This window comes from Columba livia, chromosome 1, assembly GCF_036013475.1.
Source record: "Columba livia isolate bColLiv1 breed racing homer chromosome 1, bColLiv1.pat.W.v2, whole genome shotgun sequence".
Taxonomy (NCBI): Eukaryota; Metazoa; Chordata; class Aves; order Columbiformes; family Columbidae; genus Columba; species Columba livia.
The window spans coordinates 63,846,320-63,872,652 of NC_088602.1; the positions used below are offsets into that span (position 1 = coordinate 63,846,320).

Below are 26,333 nucleotides of genomic sequence, written 5' to 3' on the forward strand. Positions count from 1 at the left end.
ATAATGCTGTGCTCGGCAGTAAAACTTGGGGGAGGTTGGAGACTGGCTGGGCATCTGTTTGCTTTTGGGGGGTGGTGGGTGGTTGCCTTTGCATTGCTTGGGTTTTTTTCCTTATTGAACTGTCATCACCTCACTTTTAATCTTCTGATGCTCTCCTGTGTCTTGCTGGGGGCGGAGGGAGTGAACAAGAGGCTAGTGAGTGCTTAGTTGCTCTCCAGGGTTGACCCACCAAATATAGATAAAATGTACTTAGAGATATTCAGAGGAAAAAATTGTATATTAGCTTTATGCTTTTGTTTTGTTTTGGTTTTAGTTCAGTTGTAGGTTTGGAGTTTTGTAAAGGATAGTAATCACACTGTTGCCTCAGGTGTCTTATTTTCTAAGTTTTCTTGTCTAATTAGAAGATTTATTCATAATTAGTATAATATTTTGTATGTTTTTATATGCAAACTTATATTGACTTACTGTCCGTGTTTTTGTATTTCCATGTTTTAAATATATACATATATATCTCTGTATTGTTTACTTTCTGGATAATCAGAGCATGTTTAATTGGAAGCTGTTTGCTCACTGTAATAAATACTTTCTATGAGTTAAACTACTCATTTATTTCCTTTGCAGATTTGTTGGTCGAATAAATGTTTACCATGATAGAAACGAGCCTACTGCAAGGTAGGGCAAATCCAGGGTTTCTACTAATTCAAACGTTTTTAGGGTTAACTAAGTATCAATAATGAGAATTACTTTTGTTTCACCAACATTGTTTTCCCTTGTCCTATTGACAAATTTTATCTTAGAAGTCCACAGACTAACTTCATTTATCATAAATATTTTATGTTTTAATCAGTGAGATTTCTCTTTGTGTCTTAATTCAACTTCAGTTTTTGTTTGATATGTATTTAGTTTGAAATTATGCTAGAAGGATTTTGATAATACTGCCCCATCAGCATGGGGTCTCAGTAGTGCATAAAACAGTATGAATAGTATTACTTGTGTATTTCTCTCGTTTTTCTTCTTGGAGAAGATTAAGCATGCCAAACATAATTTTAAGTTTTACTAAGGGTGTTTCTACATTTGTCTAAAATGTCCACAATGGTGTGTGTGTGTGTGTGTTCAGGAAGGCAACGTCCAGGGAAATGCATTTTGTATGTGCTGTAAGAGACAGCAATCTCTTACCCTGGGTCTGGCACCTGGAAAGGTTGGTCTCTTGTGCAAATTCACCCTGATGTGAGTGGGGCGTGTTCTGCTCAAGGAGCAGTCTGTAGCCCAAGACATTTCTTGTCCAGCAAATAGACAAAAAGAATGAAGCAGTACAAAAGAGGTACGAGTCTTTATCTTTTTGGTCTAGAATCGTCTGTCTACCCAGCAAGGAAGAGACTTGCTTTACCTGATTTTGTTCATGACCTTTGCCCCAAAGAGGCAAAGCTATAGGAGGGGAAAGGCTTCTCGCTTGGGTGATATCCTAGACCCCAGCGTGTGGGAAGATACTCTGTTCTGGCTAAGTGCCTTCCTAACCTCAGGCTGATTTTTCAATCTCAGTAAGCAAAGAGGAGGGGAAATCTGGCTGCTGAGTGTGTCAGTCTCATAGCTTGCAGGAAACACCTGTATAACTGCACTGCAAAAAAATGCAGAAATCTCGGTTGCCATCCAGAATGACCGTCTCTCAGTTGTTCTGGGCTGTATGTCGCTGGGGTCCCTCTAGACAAAGAGGCCATGCGAGCTGTTCTAGCAACAGCTGCCTGCTTCCAGGGAATAGGCATCCTTTCCTGAGGATCCTGGTCTCCTTTCCAGATTGAGGGATGATGGTATAGAGGGATCTGGACCAGCTGGATCATTGGGCTGAGGCCAGTTGTATGGGGTTCAACAAAGCCAAGTGCCGCATCACACACTTGGGTCATCACAACCACAGGCAGCACTACAGGCTCAGGGAAGAGTGGCTGGAAAGCTGCCTGGTGGAAAAGGATCTGGGGATGTTGATCAACAGCTGGCTGAACATGAGCCAGCAGTGTACCCAGGTAGCCAAGAAGGCCAACAGCATCCTGGCTTGTATCAGGAATAGTGTGGCCAGCAGGACTAGAGAAGTGATTGTCCCCCTGTACTCAGCATTGGTGAGGCTGTACCTCAAATCCTGTGTTCAGTTTTGGGCCCCTCACTACGAGAAAGATACTGAGATGCTGGAGCGACTTCAGAGAGGGGCAAGGAAGCTGGTGAGGGGTCTGGAGCACAAGTCTGATGAGGAGCAGCTGAGGGAACTGGGGCTGTTCAGCCTGGAGAAAAGGAGGCTGAGGGGAGATCTTATCACTCTCTGCAACCACCTGAAAGGAGGTTGTAGCATGGAGGGGGCTGGTCTCTTCTCCCAAGTAACAAGTGATGGGATGAGAAGAAATGGCCTCCAGTTGCACCGGGGGAGGTTTAGATTGGATGTTAGGGAAAAGATTCTTCCTGGAAAGGGTTGTCAGGCATTGGAACAGGCTGCCCAGGGAAGTGGTGGAGTCACCATCCCTGAAGGTGTCTAAAAGATGTATAGATGAGGTTCTTAGGGATATGGTTTAGTGTCAAAGTGAGATTATGGTTGGACTTGATGATCTTGAGGGTCTCTTCCAACCAAAATGATTCTGTGATCATGCAGTAGTAAATTGCTGCAGTCTGCTATGAAAAGTCTTTTTGTGTCTTTCACTTTAAAGATTCTTTCGACTAATAAAATTGGTTGGAATTTGGTTTTGGTGGGAGAGGAAAGGAAAATAAGCAGACCTTTTCAATCTCAACAGCAATATATTTATTTATGTATAACACTGTGAATGGACTCGATGATCTTGAGGATGTCTTCCAACTGGAATGATTCTATAATACTAATGAGAAGATTTGTGGCATTAATACTCGTATTTCTTGAATAGCACTATTAGAGCAATTGGTATTTTTTACTACACGGGGGTGTAGTGTCTTATAACCCAAATCATTGATGTAACAGCATGCTGCTGGTTTAAATTGAACTACTTTCAGGTTTTACATCAGAGTTACAGCCCTGGGGATTTTGTTTATTCAAAGTTTCTTGATTTTGGAGAGTTTCATGCCACAAGAACACTTTAAATAACATTCAAAAATACTGATCTTTTTTCATTGCTGTATAAATAGTCTGACAGTTCTGCGTGCTGTCTGGCTACAAAGTAGTCCTTGCTTTTGCACTCATATAATAACTTCTATTACATATCATGCTCCAAAATTGTATTTTAAACTGCAGGGGTATCCTTACATTATTTCCCCTACTCCTCAATAAATTATTTTAATGCTTTGAAATGTATACCATAAGTTTCAAACTACCTTGTATACTTTTTGTACTTAAAATAAATTGGAAGAATATATTGTCCTTAGTGAGTAATTCTAACATGCAGGACAGTGTAGTTTATATAAGCCTAAAAGGCACTTGACTCTATTTTTAAAAATAAGCACCTTACGCTTAGGATGATGAGTCTTCATTTACATACATGCATATGTGGATTTTAGATGCATTGGTTTAAGACTTGAATTGTGAAATTATGAGCTTAATTTTAGGCTTCTGAATATTTGTTTTACATTTTCACTCAACAGCTTTAAATATTGCCTAGTAATTTTGTTACACAAAATAAAAATAGTTGAGTAAGACTCATTTCCTGTTTTACGTGTTTTCCACTAAGGTCTGCTGTTTCTCTCTAAATGTTTATATTTTTTAACCTATCTCTTTTGCAGGCCATTAGGATCCGAAAATCTGCTTCTTAGAGGAGCCACTTTAAAGAACACAGAAAAAATCTTTGGTAAATACTTCTATTGATTATTTAAATGGATCCTGAAGTAATAAGCAAACATGAAATAAGGTTACAATCCTAGAGTTACTAGTGAGCATATGATTTCTTTTGAATAATTTGATTTGCAACTTTTTAATAGGGTTTACTGTTGCTTTATTTGCAGTAAAATAACTATTAATCATGTACAATGACTACAGAGGTTTTTGGGAGGGGGATTTTATAGTTTAGTCTTCAAGGATTAGTGATGATGACTCAACTTCTTCATGTAAATGCGTGACTTTTGACCAAGCACTGTGAATTAATATTGTCATTCCAAAGCAGTTAATGAACCTGTTGAAAAATTTTACATCTGTTCTGCTCATTTATCAAAACAGATACTCCAACCAGATGTAAGTATCGCCGATATTTAAAAAAAAATCCACTTAAACAGTTCCAAATCAAAATCAGACTTTCTACCAGGCAGTGTGTTTTGTGCGTGAGAGTTGTCTTTGTTTAATGGAAAATTTTGAATATTTTAGCAGAAATAAGCACAAAGTGAGCTAAGTGCTTTTGGAGATCCCTCAAGAAAGCCTAGTGGAAGTAGTAGGTCAGTTGTAACAAGCCATTCTTTGCTGGTGACAAAAAGGATGAGGATCCAAGTCATCCTGTATCATATACAACTTCTGTACTCCCAAGCAAGATCATCAACTACTTAGCCTAAACAGCCAAAATCTTGCAACTTTTTTTTCCAAAAAGAGGGTAATAAGTATATATTAATTTAAACTTGCTCTCATTGTTTTTAATTGTAATCTAAAATGGGTGAACTAATATAAGTTGTTTGTAGCAAGTATTTCTGTGAACTGTAGAGGATGGTTTTAATATTTCTGTTAACTTGTGTGTTGTGCAGAGATGTTCCTAATATGAATGGTTGTTTCCGATCTGCCTCACAGTGTTTGCAGTGTTTGTCATTACTGCAGCACAATCTATATCCTAAATAATTTTATTTTAGCTATGTACAGGTATTCTGGATTACTAAGTATTTTAAATCCATCTTGTTTACAGCTTTGTTTAGTCATTGTGTCTAATCTTCCAAAGTTTAGTCTTTCAATCTGTATTATCAACAGCAACATCAGTAATATTGAAAGATCACTCTTTTTATGAGTTATTACATTTTCTTGAAGCATGCTAAATTGATGGCTGTCTTCTAGTCTTCTTGGACGTGTACTGTAGTTTAGCCCTATCTGGGTTTTCTTTTACAATCTATGTCTTAGATTCTATAATTAAAGCCAAAACAAGAACTAGAAAATGCACGGGGATTTATTCAAAACTGATCTTTGGTTTGGCTTTGATACATAGCAAGATGTTAGCAATTGGGAACTCTGGAATGAGATGTAAATGCTGCTTAAGATTTCCCTCTAAGAACTGAGGTCTTAAAGCCTCTTGAGTATCATCCAAATCTTTGTTCTTTTTGTTCAGACTGCAGAGAGTTAAAGAAATGTCAGAGTATAATAATCTAGTGAATTGTGCTTTTATTAAGTTATTGTACTGTGCAATCTTTAGTAAAACAAGTTGTTTAATTTCAGGTGTTGCTATTTACACTGGCATGGAAACTAAGATGGCATTAAATTACCAAGCAAAATCACAGAAGCGATCTGCTGTAGAAAAGTAAAATTTCTTCTATTTCTTTTGGGGGTGGAAAACTGCCGGTTTGGTGAATAAAAGGGGATTTTTTTTTTTTCCTAGAACTGTATGTTTAATTGATTTAAATTTTTTAAAAGGTACAGAAACTTAAAATTTGCTTTTTTGTGTGTATCATTTTTACTCTTGAGTCATATAATACCATATAAATGAGGTCCTCAATACTGAATTAGTATTAAATGTTAATTATTGAAGAAAAAAAAAAGCCACCTTAATGTGATGCTTACCTTTTCAAGATATGGTGTGTTTTCCTTGTCCAGAAGACTTTTCTTTCACTGGTTAGACTACACCTCCTGACAGTTTTCCCCGGTTATGTGTTTCAATATCTTAAAATTCCTTTTTGTTGCCGTTAAGTCTTGAATTCAGTAAAAATAACTCTTTCGATGCACTTCACTTTGGATCAACTGCAGTAACACAAAGCATGTCTGTGGCAAGTTTTCTGTGGTTTAGCTGCAATTAAAAGAATTAAAAGCTCTGTACAGGCATATATGGTGGTAAAAGAAGGCACTGCTGTCTTCAAGGGATGAGCTGATGTTGTTTACTTACTCTTTTTAAAATCGAGACAAGTATTTTCTAGTCCTGCTGGGCTGTCTGAAATCATCAGCTCTGAGTAAGGTGTCCAGCCTTGTGAAAAAACATGTTATTGATTAAGGCAAGATGTACTGACCAGCTGACAGCTCTTCTCTTACACAGCCACTGAGCAATGATGATGTGTCTCTTTTCTGTTGTTATTGAGGTTTAACTCGTGCTGTTTAGTTCTTGCCCCTCTTTAGTGTAAGCATAATTTTAAATGTGAACTGTCCTTGCTCTTTTAGATCTGGCTAGAAAGAGTTAAATCATTACAGCTACAAAATGTTCTCGATAGATTTATGTTTCTTTATTTCTTTAGAAGTGCTTATGTGTGTGTTTTTATATTGGTTCAGGGAAACGGCATCTTCAGGTACAAGCTCAGTTATTTTGTGATTCGATCTCTGCTATTGTTTCCACTAGTATAATAGGTTTGGTAATGTGCCACACACACATTAGAAACAATCACAGCAGTTAACATTTTAAATAGAAAATTGTCCTCAGGAATATTTTTGTTCATTGAGAAAATACTGTAGAGAAGATGTTTAACATCAATAGCATTGTTAGACTTGCAGCAAATGTTAGGCTGAAGCACAAGTATAGCATTTTTTCATAAAGTATAGTTTATGTGCTGATGGAATTTTTATTTTGCCTTATTTTTGTAGATCAATGAATGCATTCCTTATTGTATACCTCTGTATTCTCATCAGTAAAGCACTAATAAATACTGTCCTGAAGTATGTCTGGCAGAGTGATCCATTTCGTGATGAGCCGTGGTATAATCAGAAAACAGAGCCAGAAAGGAAAAGAAATCTGGTATGGAAATAAATTAAAATTAAAATTAAAAAGAGTTTTCACTAAACCCTTAGTTTATAAGAATCCTACTGAAAATAATATATAGCCAGTCATAAATTGTTGCTTTTTTGGCTAAATATGGTGACAGTATATTTGTGGAAATCTTATGTATTATATTGTTGCACCCAAGTAGTATATATGAATTTAACTGATGAGAAAATGTCTGGTTTGGTATAAAAAGCCTCATGGAAGTTTTTTGGCATGTCCTGTTACTGCTGTGAATTATCGATGAACTGACCTCTTGTAGAGAAATACAGGACTGAAAGGAATCCCACAGCTATGGGTAATAACATAACCGTTGTGTGTTCAAAAGAATCTGCTGTAGGAATCTCTGTAAAAATACCTCTCAAAAATTTAGCTTCATATAACCCTATAATTCTGTCGTTGGCACTAGAGACAAGCAACAGAGTTGCTAGTGTCAAATGTCCTTACAGAAGCAAGGACATAGTCCAGAGCAGATACCAAGATGATCCAAAGTAACAAACTGAACTCAGCACTAGAGAAAGTATATTGTTATTTCACCAAATCCTCCCACTCAGACTAGGGGAAATGCGTGATGTGTGCATGATAGACAGGCAGGATTTCTCATTATCACCAGTAACTCAATCTGCCCAGCATGTTGATTCTACTTCCAGCAAGTCTCCCCCACCGAAAAAATCGAACCAGGTTATATGCACACATTCTCCTCATATTGAGATAAGGAAGGAAAACCCTTTATTTATTAGTGAAATGCTGCCTGAAAGTTCTGTAATTTGGTAATCCTAGAATGAGTTACTACAGCAGGGGTGTCAAACTCGTTTTCACTGGGGTGCCACGTCAGCCTGGTGATTGCCTTCAAAGAACCGAATGGAATTTTAGGACTGTATAAATGTAGGAGTAGTTACTTTTTTTTTTTTTTTTTTGCTGGTACATGAGAAATTAATATTTTCATCTTGTTTCTTTGGCAGTTTCTTCAGGCTTTAACAGACTTCCTTGCATTCATGGTTCTTTTCAACTACATTATACCTGTATCCATGTATGTCACTGTGGAAATGCAGAAATTTCTTGGTTCCTATTTCCTTACATGGGATGAGGAAATGTTTGATGAGGACACAGGTGAAGGACCATTGGTGAATACTTCTGACCTCAATGAAGAGTTGGGACAGGTAAATTTCATCGAATTATAAATTTCTTCAACTGTTCTTACCATAGTTTTTTTATTTTAAAATTGTCACTTTTTTTTTTTTTCTTTTTGCAGCTTTGCATGCATTTTCTTTAGTGCTGATTAGTTTAAAAAATAAAATTTGAGATCATCTGATTTTCAAAAACAAAAATTCTGATTTCTCAGCCAGTCAGTAGAAGTCAGTTAGTATTACTGTATTAGTAAATTATAAACACTGTAAGAAGGTGGTGATTTCTCTCTGTTGACCATAGAGGGAGATTATAATAAGCATCTAACTTCCTTAGAGTAAAAATCAGGTGGAAGAAAAGAATCCCTTTTTGTCTGACTAGAGCAACACCAAATCTCCAGACGCAAGTTTCGTCACATAAAATGACAGACTGTCACTCTCATTTGCTAAAATAAATTCTATCTTCTAGTATTCTGTGTTAAGAAAATAATAGCCTTGACACAGACACATACGCATCTTTTGGGAAAATATTTAGGAACTCTGTTAATTTAAAATGTTTTCATAGGTTTTCAAATAAATAAGATGGTGTATTTCCTTAGTTTTGTACAACCAAACTAGTAATTAAGCTTTTATGGACACCTGTCTCTTAGGATAAAAGGTGGTACCGTGTGTTTTACTATTGTGGAAGACAGTCAGTACTGCCTCCTGTGAGATCCTCAGGAAGACTGAAAACTGGCTGAAGAGCCAGGCCCAGCAGGTGGTGGTCAGCAGTGCCAAGTCTAATGGGAGGCCAGTAACCTAGTGGTGTACACCAGGGGTCAATACTGGGTCCAGTCCTGATCATTAATGGTCTAGATAATGGGGCACAGTGTACCCTGGGGTCCACCCAGCTGGAAGGCAGTTTGGCAGAAAAGGACCCAGGGGTCTTGCTGGTCACCGAGTTGAACATGAGCCAGAAATGTGCCCTTGCAGCAAAGAAGGTGAATGGTGTCCTCACCTGCATTAGACAGAGTATTGTCAGAAGGTGAAGGGTGGTGATTCTTCCCCTCTGTTTTGCACTGGTGGGGCACACCTGAAGTGCTGTGTCCAGTTCTGGGCTCCCCAGTACAACAGCGACATGAACATACTGGAGAGAGTCAATTGAAAGGACCACAAAGATGATGAAGGGAAGGGACTGGAGCGTCTCATGTGAGGACAGACTGAGAGAGCTGGGACTGTCCAGCCTGGAGAAGGGAAGGTTCAGACAAGATCTTATCAATGTATATTAACACTTGAAGGGAGGGAGCGAAGATGATGGAGCCAGGCTCTTCCCAGTGGTGCCCAGTGACAAGACCAGAGGCAGTGGGCACCACCTTAAACAGGAGAGTCCATCGGAACATCAGGAAACACTACTTTACTGTCACAGTGACTGACTTGCCCAGGCAGACTGTGGAGTCTCTGTCCTTAGAGATAACCAACACCCATCTGGACACGGTCCTCGGCAACCTGCTTGAGCAGGGTGGGTAGACCAGATGACCTCTGAAGGTGCTCTCTAACCTCAAACATTCTGTGATTCTGTTATAAAAAACCCTTTAGTACTACTGAATTTGAAGTGCCTTCCCTAGAATGGGACCCTCATCAGTGCTCGGCATTATTAGTACTAATCCAATGAACTAAATTTTGCGTCTACGTTTTTGAAAGATATTACACATTGGATTTCTAATGAAGGCTTTGATTGTAAATCCTTGTTTGTGGTTGTAGTAAATAGTGTCATAGTGACATACTCTATTTCTTTTTTCATGTAATGGGTGTTGATCCCAGAGCAGCACACTGAATGGATAAAAAACCTTTGCTTGACGGCATTTTGTATCTTGTATAAATGTATTATGAAACCGAATGTAGGATTTGAGATGAAAGAAATCTATATAATTCCTGTCCACTTCAAAAAAACTTGAATGTGGGTGTTGTGTTCACAGATAACAAACCACTGGAAAACTTGGAAACTTGCCTTTTCAGATTAGTGAATATAAGAAGAGTCAGTCTAGGGGGAAAGTTCACATATTTAGTAACTTCTGTTGTGACTGAGAGCAAAAATTTGTTGTGGTTATTTTTAATGCACTTGATAAATGTTGAAGTTTGTTAAACAATCTGACAAGTACTAAGTAGTTGCCTTACTTTAAATGTTTAATTCCTAACCTTACATAATGCTCTCAGTTTATCAAATACCTACGTGCAATCTGTATACAGTACCTGTATCTGATACCCAAAATTGAGCTTGTGTTGATCTAGCTCTTCTGGTTTATAGTTCATGTTTTTGTTTTATTTTTGATGTTGTTATCCTTAAATGCTGGGGCTCATGGTAAAAGGTAAAATCAATGAAAAATTCAATATCAAGGCAAAAGGAATGCCAGGGCAATACCAATTTCCAGGGCAATAATAGTGCCCATGTGTATAACTGTATGTGACCATTAGTTCAGAGTCCTCATTTAAACTAACATTATTGTAGTGGGGAATTCTGATACTACCCTAAGGACCATTCTGACAGTAACTGATCCAAATCCAGGCACGTACATTAAATAATGATCCTTGGGAAATGGAATTTGTGTGCATTTTGTTTCCATGAATATCTGTCTTGCAGCAAGAAAGACATTAAAAACCAAAAAGGAGCTTGAGGGAAGAGTGAAAGTAGATTAAACACATTATTTGTACATGTTATGAGGCAAAAGATAGCTTTGCTGATAGTCTTGTAATAAAATCTTTCAGGGCCCACATTTCCATGGAAGACAACTCCCAAGAGAAATTACTGGTTTCCTTTTCTGAAGGAGCCTTCATAAAGACCTTTAAAAGAAAGTGTAACCCAGTAATAATCTCAGTTTTGTTAAGAGACCTTGGAAAAAATGTGTTCATATTACTGCTGTTTTTAATTTGTGCTCATTTGCAGATTGAGTATGTCTTCACAGATAAAACAGGAACATTAACTGAGAACAACATGGAATTTGTAGAATGTTGCATTGAAGGGCACATTTACGTACCACATGTTATCTGCAATGGCCAAGTTCTCCACGATTGTACAGGCATTGATATGATTGATTCTTCTCCAGGCGGAAGTGGAAAGGTATGATGACTCTTTCTGGGTTTTTGCTTTATATAATGAAACATGAAAATTAAATGGTGCTGATGAAGGGAATGTTAGAAATGTAACATGCTTGAATTTCACAAATCAAAGTAAGCAACTGTAGGAAATGCATCACAACGTGAATATTTCCCTTTCCTACTTTAGACCAAGATTTAAAAGCTTAATATGAAGTTTCCCAACTTAATGCAGCTGTAGAACTGAATTAAATAAAACCTAAAAATATAGAACTTTCTCTGGTTAATAGCTGAAGCAACATAATAGCTGGTTTCCATTTAAAATTAGCTACAATAGGGAAAGCAAGGCAGGAACCTCCTGAAGGGGGAAAATGAGTGCTCAATGCAAACACTTACTTAGTCATCACTGAGTAAAGATGTGGCCAGAGAATGGTTTATGATCAAATTAAATTACCTTTAGATGTGACTGAATATAACCACATCTGAAATGTGCTACACACAGCATGTATGTGCTGTGGCTTTTTTGCTGGATAATGCAAAGTTAGTTGGAAGTTAAGGAGATTTCGCATGTCAACTGATGAGCAGGATATAAATGGGCAGGATAATCACAGCCAAAGGACAATATGTTTTAAAAAATTTATCAGTACAGTCTCAAATCATACTTTGGCCATATCCTTCATTATGGCAAAACAAGACATCTGAAATATATTGGTGTAATTCAACAGCCTTATGGCTTTCTCACCCTTGGCCCTCAGAATGTGGTCCCAAGATACACTGTTTTTTATCTTGGAATTACAATGACACAAAATTCGTATTGAACTGTACAGAAGAATAAGATTTAGACACAAAGATGCAGGTAGAACACAGCCAGGTATCCATGAAATAAAAATCTATTTCTGGTGTCAGAAGCTGTCATTACCAAACCATATGAAACTTTATAGAAGTTGTTGACTCTAGCTGCCAAAATGTCCACACTCCTTTTACTTTGTATAGCTCTAAGAGGTGTTCAAGCTGCATAAGAAATTGAAATCTCTAAATCCTGTTAACACTTGTGCTTCAGGTGCTGCATGCCTGTCTTGACTAGTATTTAATACAGGCTGTTAAAGTTGAAGCAAAAGTGAAGGAAAAAACCCTTTAGCCACATCTAAGCACTCAGAGGGGGCAAAAGATGCACGCTGTCTTTTTTTGGCATCAGCAGCTTGACTGGCATGGTGATGCTGGTAGCAGCTGTGTGGTTACTGCTGGGAGAGACTTGGCTCCTCCTAAAAGGCAGGTGACCTGTGACACTGTCTTTATCTGATAATAAACAGTAGTAGTTGGTGAGATGCATAACCTTCCAAAAGAAGAATTTTCAAATGAATGCTTTGAAATGTTCACACGTGGTAACAACCACTCCTTTTATTTTTTAGGAGAGAGAGGACCTGTTTTTCCGAGCTCTTTGTCTTTGCCACACCGTTCAGGTAAAAGATGATGACAGTGTAGACGGATTAAGGAAAAGCCAGCTCTCAAGACCTTGTATATATATATCGTCATCACCTGATGAAGTTGCTTTAGTTGAGGGAATACAGAGGTATGTGTGTAATTAGTTAGTGTGCTTTTTTAATCTAGGGATCTAATCACTGAAGTTCAAAATTGTTTTCAGCACAAAAATTGTAACAACAAACACCGAATCATCTAGCGGTGCTGATTTTCTTAATATACAGTCATGATTGTTCATATTCATTAAATAAAACCAGTTTGTTATGTTTTGGTTTTTTGTTTGTTTTCCAGAACACAAGCTCCGTATTAAATCCTTATGACATACTTAAACTGGATAATTATATTTTTGTTGTATTCATTCTCTTCGTGTGTGTTTCATTTTACAGACTTGGTTACACCTATCTAAGGCTGAAGGACAATTTTATGGAGATCTTAAATCGGGAAAATAACATAGAGAAGTGAGTGGTTAAAAACATAACAGACCTATGAGGAGTTTTTATTAATGTGTTTAATGAATTATCCTTCCTCTATGCATTAATTTTTAATTCAGAGAAGTCAAAAATTGTACATTTTAGTAGAAAAATGAATTATCTACAAATATTTACAATTTTAACAGATCCCATAGTTCCGTATTTTCACTTAGTCTGTTAGCTTGACAGTATATGCAATATAAAATATTAATGTAACAACAAAGATGTGGTGGCTTAATCTAATAGTTCCTAATACTTTTAGGAGCTATGTATGTTTTTCCTTTGTTATATGGTAAATTATATTTTCCTAATAGAAAAAGGTATATGCCCCATTTTTTTTTTTCACAAAATATACATATAACATACAGGAGGATAGTATCTGTAGAATAAATTTTTATAGCTGGTTCAAATAAAATTTCAAACAGATACTGTAGGTTTTTTTGTTATTTATCTTCGACAGGTAGAATAAATTTTGTAGGCCATAGTATGAGTAAAATTTTCAACAGCAATTAAGTAGTACAGCTGTTCAATGGGATGTACATACTTTTGAAAATGTTGCCTTGCACTTCTGTGGATGTCTGCTGGTTAAGGCTATTGTAGATCTGGGTCTTCCTGACTGCACAGAGAATCTTGGACACAAATACAGAAACCCTGCTGTTATTTTCCGCCCTTTTAGGGGAATGTGGAGGATTTGTCCCAAAGGTTACTTGAGGCGTTTTGGCTCACCTCATAATAACTGGAGTCAGTTTCATTATGAAAGCACCATAATTAGGAATCTTCTCCAAATGCATCTCAGTTTGCAGCCATAGGCCTTATCCAGCTTCTTGTTAGAATCTGTTGTAACTTTTAATGAAATAAACACTGTGACCTTACACAGGTTTCAATCCCAGGCTGTTGTAAGGACTTAGAACTGAATGGTCTAATTAAATAAGCACATCTATTTTATAAGCAAAATATTAACAATGAGGAATTCTGAAGAGATTTGGATTAATGATTGGGGTGCTTATATTTGTGCTGGAAAAAATGGTATCTCTCTTAGATGAAATGAAATAGATAAGAGAGTAAATTGTTGAAGTACATCAACTGATGAATTATACAGAATCAGTACAAGAGGAGCTTGTATTAATTTTTCCTTCTAAAAAGGAACGAACATGGGATAAAATAATGTCATAAAAACAATGGCAAACATAAAATCAGTAAAAAGAAATGTTTTTTTCCTTGTATAACTTGTCGATCAATGCTTGAGCAAGATTCATGAAAATTAGAAAGGTATTAAATAAAGACTTCTTTGTAAACACCTACACATTTCAAGTTGTAAGGCTATGCCTAGATATTATAGGTAGGAATTTACTCACTTTATGAGCAACTTAGTGCTCTGCTGCGAGATTTCTAGTCTTCTGCTTAAATAAATTATATATACACTACATCCAAAGATTCTCATGAACATCATCATGTAGACAAATTCTGTTTCAAGTAATTAAGAGCTAAGGGCCTCCCCCATTTATTATTTGTAACCTGATATTTCATTCTGTACTAGTTGCATATTCCATAATACCAAACCTGATTTTCCATGTTAGAAGTCATGTTTTAGTTGACATACTTGAAGTCGTAATAACCAGTTTAGGGATCAGGAAAATCCGAGTTGTTTAAAAAATATTCTGTTTCTGTTTCAGGTTTGAATTATTAGAGGTTTTGAGTTTTGATTCTGTGAGGCGACGAATGAGTGTGATTGTTAAATCTTCAGGAGGTAAGGATGTCACATTCTGTTTCTTCTTAGATGTTTTAGTTTCACTTGAATTTATTTCAGATTTCTCAAAGAGTTGAGCATTAATCACAGTCTGTGTTCCTTGCTTTATAAAAAGAGAGGACCAAGTACCAGCATGGGTGCAAATGTTATAAAAAAGTTGGAAGAAATTTTTTTGAAGACTTAGTAATTTGAATGTTTTTTTGAAGAAAGATATATTTGGCCATTTTGAATTCCGTATGCTGTCTCTTTTAGGTGATATATTTCTGTTTTGTAAGGGAGCAGATTCTTCCATATTTCCTAGAGTCAAAGAAGGCAAAATTGACCAAATACGCTCCAGAGTTGAACGCAATGCAGTGGTAAGATTCCGTTTTATTGATCTGTTTGTGTGATATCAGTGTCAAAAAAAAAAAAAAGGAAGTGTTTTGACCTTCTGCTTGATTTGGTCTTCCCAGGCACCAAAGTGCAGAAAGGCTGTATGGGCAACAGTCTGTTATTCCCTTACATGAATCTGTCTTCCATCTCATATTCCAAATGGCAGTTGTGGTGAGAGATGAGTGTGTTAGATATGCACAACTCTATGTTACATCAGATGTCATCAATGAGCTTTTTTTGTATGGCACTGTGGTGGTTGAATTAACTTCTGAGCGAAAGAAAAGTGACAAATTTCACTGAAAATCTTCTGCCAGCTTTCAGTCCCCAACCATAGCGGTTGCGATTTGCTGTCTTTGCTTTACAGGCCCTTAAAAGAGGAAATCCATTAGGGCACAGTGTAGTAACAAATGCGCTTCTTATGGGGAAACAGTGTAGTGATCATCCTTATATTTATATTTTTGCTTGCTAAAATGAGCTTTGAACTTCCTGGTCACCTTTAAAAGAAAAATCAGAATTTGTTTTTACTTAAAAAAATAGTATTTAGAGTTGTAAAATACTGAACATTGCTGTATCCAAAAATATGAAAAACCCATTGCACTGGCAGTATGACTGCCAGTCTTACAAATAGGATAAAGTTTGCTGGCATCCTGTACTCAAACTGAAGACAAAGTATTATTACAGATATGTGAAAAATACCTAGAGCGTTACCTGCTTTTGTTTTGAAGGGAAACTTCAAAACTCTTTGCTAAAGTGCTTTGCTAAGCTTTACTCTATGAAACAACTGTCTGATTACTACAAGTGAAGGAGGCTAATGAAACTGAAATAAGTGTTTACATACCATGTCCATCCAATGTCTGTCAAGAGAGAAAACCAGCCCAACAGATCTTTCCTCATCCTGGATATCTGTGAATAGAGCTGGCTCCTACATGCAGAAGCTTCTGAAAGAAGGTAGAGGCAGCCACCTGGCACTTGCCCTTACCAACAGCAAGAGTCTATATACACAGTCTATATACCCCCTTTCTTATTGATCACACAGTCCCAATGTCTGATCCCATCTGAAACACCCACAGCTAAGTTCTAGTTTTCACTGAAATGGCACACTTGGTATTCAACAGTCTCTGTGACGTTTTGTCCTTGTCCCCGTCTCTGCTGCAACACAGCATCAAAATCAGACTCTGCAGAGCTACTATTTATATTATTGTTATTTATTCTGACTCATCCTGCCTAATTATACACATAGGGAAGGAAACCTTTACCTTGACTCTTCTTCCCCTGGTAATCTCATACATCCAGTTGGGTGGCTGAGCTGTTTCTCTTCTGGAGGACTGAGGTTTGTCCCTCAGGTTGTACCTGCTCCCAGGGCAGCAAGGAATCAAGCTGAAGAATGTTCTAGTCTAGACTACACTGTACTAGTCTATACTATACTCACTTCACTATAAGAGTAGCGAGACTCTTCATGTTAATAGTAAAATCATTCAATGTTTCAAATATTCCAGCATACACACCAGCAAGAACTCTAAGAAGGGTTTTCTAAGAGGCATTTTGTTTCTTTTGATTGCATGATTTAGGAGGGACTGCGAACGTTGTGTGTTGCGTATAAAAAGCTCACAGCAGAAGAATATAGCTGCGCACAGAAGCTGCTTCAGAATGCAAAGTTGGCCCTCCAGGACCGGGAAAAGAAATTGGCAGAAGTGTATGAGAAAATAGAAAGAGATTTTATTTTGCTTGGTGCTACAGCTGTTGAAGATCGGTTAGTACATTTCTTATTTCCTTATGTTTAGTGATGTTACCAAAATAGTTGAAGACTCTCTGGATTAGAGGTTTATTTGAAAAACCCTTTATTTGAATCACCTCCGTACCCCTAGCTTACTAAAGTTACATGTGGTAACTTTATAATTTAGTAAGCTAGTAATAATAAAGTGTACAAAAATCACTATATTCAAGCCATTGGCATGGAGTTCATGTAACACCTTATTGAACAAGTTGTAGGGAAACGTTTCAGTAGAAAGAACCCCAAAGCAAATATTAAGGAAATTAAGGAAGAATCTTTCAGTCTTAAAAAAAAATATTCAAAAACTGTTAAAATTAGGAAGTCACTTTAATAACTCAGCAGTACTTCAGTGTTTGATGTCATTAGCTAAAGCACTGAAAATGTTTTAATCAAAGTACTTGTCTGAGGAGTTAAGCGTGTTGTCTTTTAGGCTATATAAATGAAAGGGGAGACTTTGAGCACTTTGAAAGCATCAAAACTGTTTATTTATAATGCACTTTTCCCCTAGACATTTTCAGATATTCCCCTAAACATTTTCCTTGGGGAAGATTCTTAGATCTGTTTACTTCTATTGAAATTTTTTATTTGGTTATGGAAAACTTTCAATACGGACCTCTGAATTTCTCATTTCCAGCAATCTATCAATGTATGTTGTCAATTGATTTCCACAGGCTACAAGAAAAAGCTGCTGATACTATTGAATCACTCCAGAAAGCTGGAATTAAAGTTTGGGTTCTGACAGGAGACAAAATGGAGACAGCGGCAGCTACTTGCTATGCTTGCAAACTCTTCCGGAGAAATACACAATTACTTGAGCTAACCACAAAGAAAATTGAGGAACAGAGTTTACATGATGTGCTTTTTGACCTAAGCAAAACTGTCCTAAGACACAGTGGCAGCTTAACCAGGGATACTTTCTCAGGGTAAGGAAAAATCTGAATTTTCAAGCCAGGAATGGGATTCTGTGCATTTTGTAAACAATTAAATGATTGATCCTTAAGAGCAGCAGCACCCTATGTTTCAGTTTCTGTTGTTAAAGTGTGAATTATTGTGTGGTAATTAAGTATAAATTTGTTCCGCGTAAGTTTACATTTTCACAGTCCTGGTTCTTTCTCATTTCTGGTACTGCTTTAACTGTTAAAAGAAAAATCATAACGGACATTGCAATTACATATTCTTCCACTGTAAAAAATATTTATTCTTGGAAAAATGCTATTGTAAAGTAAAATGCTGTTTCTAACTTATTAAAAGGAAGCAGGTATGATGTATTCCTGTAATCAGAGTTAATATGTGATGTGACTTTCTTGATAAGACCAAGGCCACAGAGAGCAACAGTATATGATCCTCTTCCTAGGAAAGATTATGCTATGTTTACAGACATGAGACAGGCAACAGTGTAGTAACAAATCTTCTAGTGTGCATAAAAATTCTTAAAGTACCCTAGGTTATAAAGAAATCACTGACTTCTGGGTGTTTTTCATATCTGTAGAAGGATAGATGTCATGAATACAGAAGTGAAACAGAACATGGTATAGATAGAAAATGGCATTAAAAAGCAAAAAAAAAAAAAATCCAGGTATAATGTAAATTGTGCCTCATACAAGTAGTAAATTAGGCTATTTATTTGAAGCTTTGTAGCTGGTACACATCACTTGCTATTTTTTTTCCACTGTAAAGACCTAAGAATCAGACTCTAAAACATTTTTATCATCTGCGGATGTTAAGAAGTTACTGGTCTTCCAGACATAAAGGCGCATATTTGATTTGTTTTTCTTTTTAATATGGAACTAGGTAGCAAGTACATTTTATATGCGCTTGTAGTAAGTTTGCATTAGAGGAACAACAAGCTAATAAGCATTTGTGATATTATTTTACCAGAGAGTTTCTATAACTCTTAACATCACAGCTTGAAGCTCTTGGCCAGAGCATTATTAGCTTTCCTTAGACTTTAAACCTCATTGGTCTAATCAAGAACATTTGTGTATTCAGATAAATAAAACATATTTCTCTATGTTGTCTGAACCACAATTAGCTTGAGTCTCACAGGTCTCACAAGGTATGTTTAAACATGTCTGTTTAACTTTTTGTGCAATGCAAATTTTCTAGATATTAAGACTCATCAGAAGTTTTTTGTCTTTGGCTCCAGATTTAAAGAATGTGCTAAAATAGTAATAGGAAGATTCTGCCTGGATGTTCCAATTCAGGCTGAAAATCTTTCACTATAATACATCAAACATTAAGTACATTGCCTGAACTTCATCATCATACATTTTTGGTTTATATCATTGTATATTAATGGTGTTGCCATATTTGTGGCAATGGTAACAAGGCACTGAAAATATCTGAATTGTTATTAAATACGGTTTACAGTACTCTATTTGTCAAAAATAGCTTGTGTTCTAGTAGTGAAGATGGAGATGCTTAAAGCATATTAACATTAATATCAATATTAATGTTAATATTAATAAGATGGTGTTTTCCTCACAAACATTGGTCCTGGTGAAACCATATTTGTTGAAAATGCATGCACAGTAGTATGACCTCGGAGCGCTGAAGCTGGAGCACAAATAAACCTTAAGGAATGTTTTTACAACACTCACTGCTGAGCTGAAGCCTGAGGCTGCTATGTGATGCAGGCACATTGCAAAGGTGCTCTGAAATAAGTCAGTTGGATGCTGCAGAAAACCACTTCTGTGGCCTGAGCCATCTTCCCCCATTGTTCAGGAAATGTTCTTGTGGTAAACTGTGCTTCATGCATTTACACTCCTAGCAATGTCCAAAGTATTAGAAGAATACAGTAATAGATTACTGTATTAATCACATATTGCAATATTATAGATAACATCTGTAATAATTATATTATTATAACTACAGGTATACCTGTACTGGACTTTACCACCACGCTAAACTAAATATATACATGCTGTAAATGCAGGCAGTGGCTTGACCTCTCCAGGCCAACAAATCTCTTCTAGGCATTTCTTTGAAAGCATTGTTTACTTCCTTAAATGTAGACCCTTGAAAAACAAGGTTATTTTCTTCATGAAAGTAGATTTCAGAGCACCAAAGGCCTTTCCCTTTAACTTTTTTCTCTGTATTATGGAATATGCCACAAAATTAGCTTTGTTCCTGCAGCTCGGTTTACCTCAACACAGTTCTTGCAGCCCTTTCAAACCAAACTGAAAGGTCATTAATTATACACTCATACTCACTGGTGAAGTCACTGAGGTATAAGGTTTCTGTCTTTGAGCTGGTGAAGCACTGAATGTTTTCAGCATAATCTAGAATTTTAAAATGTCATAAATATCAGTTCTATACAATGAATTTCCTTTAAAAGTGTGTTAATTATGCAGTATCCCATGCTCGTTATTTTTTCATTAATTAATTTTCACAAAAGAACTATTGCCAAGTTAAAAATGTGTCTGAGGATTTCGCAGTGACTCTTAGTTTATATTTTATCCCTGAACAGACTTTCAACAGATATGCAAGATTATGGTTTAATTATTGATGGAGCAGCATTATCATTAATAATGAAACCAAGACAAGATGGGAGCTCTGCTAACTACAGAGAGCTCTTTCTTGAAATTTGCAGGAACTGCAGTGCAGTGTTATGCTGTCGAATGGCACCTCTGCAAAAAGCACAGGTTTGTATTTCATTTCATTAGTGCTTGTTAGCTGTGCACATATGTAAATATTGAAAACTAATATTCCATGTGACTAATTATGATAATTTACAATGTTACCGTTCACCTTTGTATCTTCTAAAATGGAAAAGGCAAAAAGAAAAGGTGGGGAAACGTCTACTGGCAAGCAATTTAGATAATGGTATGCTAAAATGGCACCCAGCTGTGCACCTGAATTTGATTTAGGTACATATTGTGCAAATTTTATGGTTGTTACCTGCTGATAAATGAACATATTTAATGAACTGAACTAATTGCTTCCTTTTTAACCCAACAAGCTTTGAATAGTCTACTATCTGTTGATACTACAAGAACCTGCATTATTTATTACTGTAGAGTGATATTTCTTCTCTATTTTTAACATAAGTGGGAAGCCAAAAAAGAAGAATCCAGACAGAAAGATGTGTGAATTATCATTTTTAAGTACTTCTTGACTGTTATATAGTAGTTTGTATCAAGTAAAAACATATCCTTCCATCCTTCCATTACTGAAACATCTTAATATTGTTTGAAGAACTTTTAAAGGAAACAAACATTAGAATATATGCTGCTTTTTTCCTTTCATACTGTCATGTCTTTTTCTCAGTGTTTAGATATAGCGTATGTAGCTCTTATTCATTTTAACAGGTGTGTTTAGTCAGCAATTTTAGCTGTCAGGAATTTTGTAGAAGTTTTTAGTTGCAGTTGACTGGGTACCACGTTTACAAAGAGGGTCATTTATAATGGAGAGATTTGAAGTCAAATTTTTAGAGAGTTTCTGTGTGAACAGTGTTTAGATATATACAGAGTACTATTATCTTTTATTAAATAGTAAGAAAAAATTTCAACATGGTTAAGCAGAATCTTTCAGTCTCCCGTTTCAGGATTTCTTTGAAATTGTATGCTCTGGAACCCTTTTATTAATGGGCTTACCTGGCATTAAACAATCTCAACATCATCTCCCTTTCTTTTGCTCCTTCTTCGTCCTGTCCATCTTTCTCAAAATAGTTTGGAAGTATTTGAAGAATGTTATTTTATATTTGGAACAAATACTTTTAACATGAAATAACTACTTTGATCTTTATGCACAGTAGTGCATTGGGTAATATTGGGTTTGTGTCCCTTCACAGTATGTATTATATAACTCTGGTAATTTTTAATTACTTTTACACTCATGCAAAATAAGGAAACAGTTACAGAGAAGAGTTTTTAACACTATTTTTTTCCAGATTGTAAAATTGATTAAGTTATCAAAGGAGCATCCTATCACATTAGCAATTGGTGATGGAGCAAATGATGTCAGTATGATTCTAGAAGCACATGTCGGTATAGGTAAGTGTGCTTTTTAGAATACTAATTGAAGTGAAGTGACAAAAAACTTCTTAAAAACAAGCCGTCTCAGATAATCAGTTATACGTTTTATAGACAGCTTTTAGAGAATTTATCACAGGAATTTTACGAGATACAATGGTGATCTCTTATTAAATGTCATAACTTGATTATATAATTTTTCAAATATTTGTGTCTTTGAAATAGTTCTTCAGTTTTTAAACAGCTTCATCACTTTTTTTTAAAGGAATCATTGGCAAAGAAGGTCGTCAAGCAGCAAGAAACAGTGACTATGCAATACCTAAATTTAAACATTTGAAAAAAATGTTGCTTGTTCATGGGCATTTTTATTATGTTAGGATATCTGAACTTGTGCAATACTTCTTTTATAAGGTAGGAGAATGCTTATTCTAATTACATAAATCTCAAAAACTTACATGGTAATATCTGACTATGTGCAGTTTGTGTAGCCAATGATGCAAAAAAAGCACTAGTTCCATAAAGAGATTTTGTTGAGTGCCAGATGCAAAGCTGAAATGGGATTATTGTTTTTATCCAGACAATGAAGTGAAAAAGCAGTTATATAGATATATTCTGTAATCTATGTTATGTTTAAAAGCAAAATTTTCCTTTTTTTTTCTCTCTTATACAAACTGTTCTACTTACTTTCAGCAGCTTCTGGGTTGTCTCTGCAGCAGCCTTTTAAATCAAGTTGGAAATAGCATTGGAGAATTTAGCATAACTTCATTTACATTAGTTTCTAAATTCATCATGATAGTGTAGTTAGAGAAAGTTTATAATGTTCATCCCCCTATTTAGACAGTTCTGTAGTGTATAAATGTTGGGATCCAATCTAAGTTCTTTCAGTAAGCAGTGAAAGATTACAGAATGGAACCTTCTGAAAATAATCCGAGGTCTCAGTGTTTGACTATATGTGTAGTTAAAAGAGGATGACATTTGGGGTCACAGCTCGAAGCATCCTAAAATTACTTTGCTGTGAGCTGTGCTAACCAGGGTACCCGTGCTTGCTTAGCACTCTTTGTGTCCTTTGGATTGTGCTTTATCTGCTTTGCCTTGACTGAGCTGTGCTCCTGGATCGCAGAATTCATTCACCTTGAATTTTGAAACTGTAGCCTTGTAAGTTTGCTTTCAAAAATATTCTAAGTATTTTTCTTAACAGTAGTACAGTAAGATTAAGAATGTTGATTATTAATGTATGCAGCTCTTTCTACTGTTCCTACTACTAGTGTTATAAGACTATGATATATGCAGCTCTACTGTTGTACAGCATATAGATAAGCACTTATATTTCACTTGATGACTGTGTCACTTTGTTTTTCAGAATGTCTGCTTCATTTTTCCTCAGTTTTTATATCAGTTCTTCTGTGGGTTTTCACAACAGGTTAGTTGTTCTTTTTCCCTCGCTGTCACATTTTCTCTTTGGCTTTTAGTTTGTTTGTTTGTTTGTTTTTTAATGAACCCTTTAACACTGTTACTATTCAGCTGAGAAAATGCCAAGGTTAGTTTACACATTGTGAAAAGAAGAGCACCACTTGTGGTTCATATGGTTTACAGTGTCAATTGCAGTTAAGTTACAGAAATTCAATTTTATGAATTTCCATATAAGCGATGTTATTTTCAAAGTCAGAGAATACAGGAACCCCAAATTTAGAAATGGCAATGCAAAGTCAAATGGCTGTTTGTACCAAAGTGTATTGAACGTGAACGGAGGCAATCCTGAAAGATAAGTGATTGAACTAGTTGTTCATTCTTAGAATGAACATGGAAGAGTAAATTAGTCTTCACTGGGCTGTGCAGGCATGAATTGCAAACTTCAGACGAATAGCAGCATTCAATTAGTTGAAAAGGAAAAACACTGAAAGATAGAGGAGAAGTGAACTGCTGCTCTCTAAGAAAGTGCCATCATTCAAGAGAGGACCCAGTAGTCTCCTTTCTAAATTGTTGTTAATTTGCTTTTCCCCTTTGCTCTTGTCTAATTTTTGCAGAAAAATCTACCTCTTCTTTCTTCTGAATGAGGGAGCAAAAAACAATGAATGAATGACTGGACAAAAAGAGTATTAAGTTTGCAGGATTGGACAAGAGGAGGGTTTAAGTGAAAGGAAATAATACTGTTGCTTTGAATTTGTGGCATGTCTCAAAAGAAAACTCCAGGAGGAGCAAAAATGACAACTCTATTTTTTTTTGGTCTGTTTTGGTTATATTTTCAAATGATGATTGAAAACTTTGTAGTTTTTTTTCAAACATTGTTAGGATTTAGATATGAAAGCATGTGTTGATGAAAATGTAGTTGTAGAACTTCCTGTTCTTTTAACTGCTAACTATAATTCTGAATCAAAAAGCAGAGTTTGACAGTGATTTTGATGCCATAAATGATGACCAGTTAGGTTTTGAGAAACAGACAACTTTTGATGGGGTGGTGTGGTACGTTTGAGTGCTAGTTACAGTGATCATAGAATCATTTTGGTTGGAAGAGACTCTCAAGATCATCAAATCCAACCATAACCTAACTCTAGCACTAAACCATTTCCTTAAGAACCTCATTTAAATGCCTTTTAAACACCTCAAGGGATGGTGACTCCACCTCTTCCCTGGGCAGTCTGTTCCAATGCCTGACAACCCTTTCCAGGAAGAATTTTTTCTCTAACATCCAATCCAAACCTCCCCTGGTGAAACTTGAGGGGATTTCCTCTCATCCTGTCACTTGTTACTTGGGAGACCAGCCCCCTCCATGCTACAACCTCCTTTCAGGTGGTTGCAGAGAGTGATAAGGTCTCCCCTCAGCCTCCTTTTCTCCAGGCTGAACAGCCCCAGTTCCTTCAGCTGCTCCTCATCAGACTTGTGCTCCAGACCCCTCACCAGCTTCCTTGCCCTTCTCTGAACTTGCTCCAGCACCTCAGTGTCTTTGTCATAGTGAGGGGCCCAAAACTGAACACAGGATTCGAGGTACAGCCTCACCAACGCTGAGTACAGGGGGACAATCACTTCTCTAGTCCTGCTGGCCACACTATTCCTGATATAAGCCAGAGTGCTGTTGGCCTTTTTCACCACCTGAGTATACTGCTGGCTCATGTTTGGCTGGCTATCAATCAACAGCCCCAGATCCTTTTCCACCAGGCAGATGATACCTACATGGAAAAGTAGTTCAGAAGGAAGAAGAATCAAAGACATGTTGTGGTGTTTCTTTGTACAGCACATGGCAGTCACCCACAGCTGGAGAACCTCTGGAGTTCTCCCACTCCCTCCCTGCATGTGTCCATGTTATGTAGGCATGGAGTGGATAAAAGAGGGGGATGGATGTGCTAGAAAGGAATTTCTGCCTCTACAGGAGTCTACTGTTGTTCAGTTTGGGTAGTTTGGAGCAATTGAAATGTTAGGAGGACCAGACTATTAAACCAGTCTTTTAGTTGAGCTTTTTGTCCTCCAGATGGATGGGGTACCAGTGCAGAGTTGTGTCTAATATCAGTTAGCAGCTGTTCAAGGATATTTGCCTCTGTTGTGAAGGAATGTATTTTTTCTGAAGAAGTTGACACATTCAGTTCAGATTAAATGCCATGCAGTAGATGTTTTAAAGTTAAAACTAACTGATTTAATTATTTTTATCTACAGACTTTATACGATACTGCGTATCTAACACTCTACAATATCAGCTTCACTTCCCTTCCTATCCTCTTGTACGGTCTAATGGAACAACATGTCAGTGCAGACACACTCAAGAGAGAGCCTTCCCTGTACAGGTAAAATTAATACATTATGCCTCCAAGTTTTTCTGTTCACTGGTGGAATTTACCTCTATGTTATTTCCAAAGTCCTCAGGATTTCTGTACTAGGTTGCAGTAGACCATAAGATACACTGCAACAGAAGGGTTGAAAACCACCTACGCTGTCTGTAAACTAGATAAAATAGATAGCATGTGTTTTCACATGTATGTTTACATACTGCAATCCACACGATTCATTTGCTACATTAGTGAGTGAGAGCAAAATAGAAATTACTGTCCTACAATCAAAATATTATTTATTTCAGTGCTTTCTATTTCCTTCAGCCATGGGGAACAGAAGTATTTTTAAAAGATAAAGCATGCTGTTTCTTTCATATACCTGTTTTATTCTGAAAGAAAAGAGGACAGAGTGGTAGAGTGTTGTATCCTAGGATGTGTTCTGTGTGGTGTCCAGCACCATCCTCTGCATACTGTTGACTCACTTCTGTTCATTGAAATTATGACTGATTTAGATTGTTAGCCACTTGAATACAGTTCTTGCCAACTAACTGCATGAGGCCATCTACATTAGGAACAATGCCCAGTTTCAATTCTTGTAGCTGCAAAACCAGTACATTTTAGCGAGTGATAACAGTAGATAATCAAAGATAAAACATTTTTTGAGAGGTCAGATTAGGTGCCTAAAGGTTAGTCAATGCAGTAATATG

At 36.5% G+C, this 26,333-nt stretch overlaps 1 protein-coding gene across 8 annotated transcripts in view; it reads left to right on the plus strand.

The window, feature by feature from the left end:
• Window positions 1-26,333, plus strand: part of ATP11A (ATPase phospholipid transporting 11A) — a 129,520-nt gene that overhangs the window by 82,731 nt on the left and 20,456 nt on the right. For all 8 annotated transcript variants that reach the window (XM_065059098.1, XM_065059091.1, XM_065059072.1 and 5 more), the window contains exons 8-24: window positions 622-672; window positions 3,724-3,788; window positions 5,342-5,423; window positions 6,689-6,839; window positions 7,826-8,023; window positions 10,908-11,081; window positions 12,466-12,626; window positions 12,922-12,993; window positions 14,679-14,752; window positions 15,005-15,108; window positions 16,693-16,874; window positions 17,567-17,818; window positions 20,365-20,539; window positions 21,787-21,889; window positions 22,134-22,279; window positions 23,229-23,288; window positions 25,514-25,641. In XM_065059098.1, coding sequence (XP_064915170.1) covers window positions 622-672; window positions 3,724-3,788; window positions 5,342-5,423; window positions 6,689-6,839; window positions 7,826-8,023; window positions 10,908-11,081; window positions 12,466-12,626; window positions 12,922-12,993; window positions 14,679-14,752; window positions 15,005-15,108; window positions 16,693-16,874; window positions 17,567-17,818; window positions 20,365-20,539; window positions 21,787-21,889; window positions 22,134-22,279; window positions 23,229-23,288; window positions 25,514-25,641 — 2,178 coding nt within the window. The remainder of the gene's footprint in view (window positions 1-621; window positions 673-3,723; window positions 3,789-5,341; window positions 5,424-6,688; window positions 6,840-7,825; window positions 8,024-10,907; window positions 11,082-12,465; window positions 12,627-12,921; window positions 12,994-14,678; window positions 14,753-15,004; window positions 15,109-16,692; window positions 16,875-17,566; window positions 17,819-20,364; window positions 20,540-21,786; window positions 21,890-22,133; window positions 22,280-23,228; window positions 23,289-25,513; window positions 25,642-26,333) is intronic.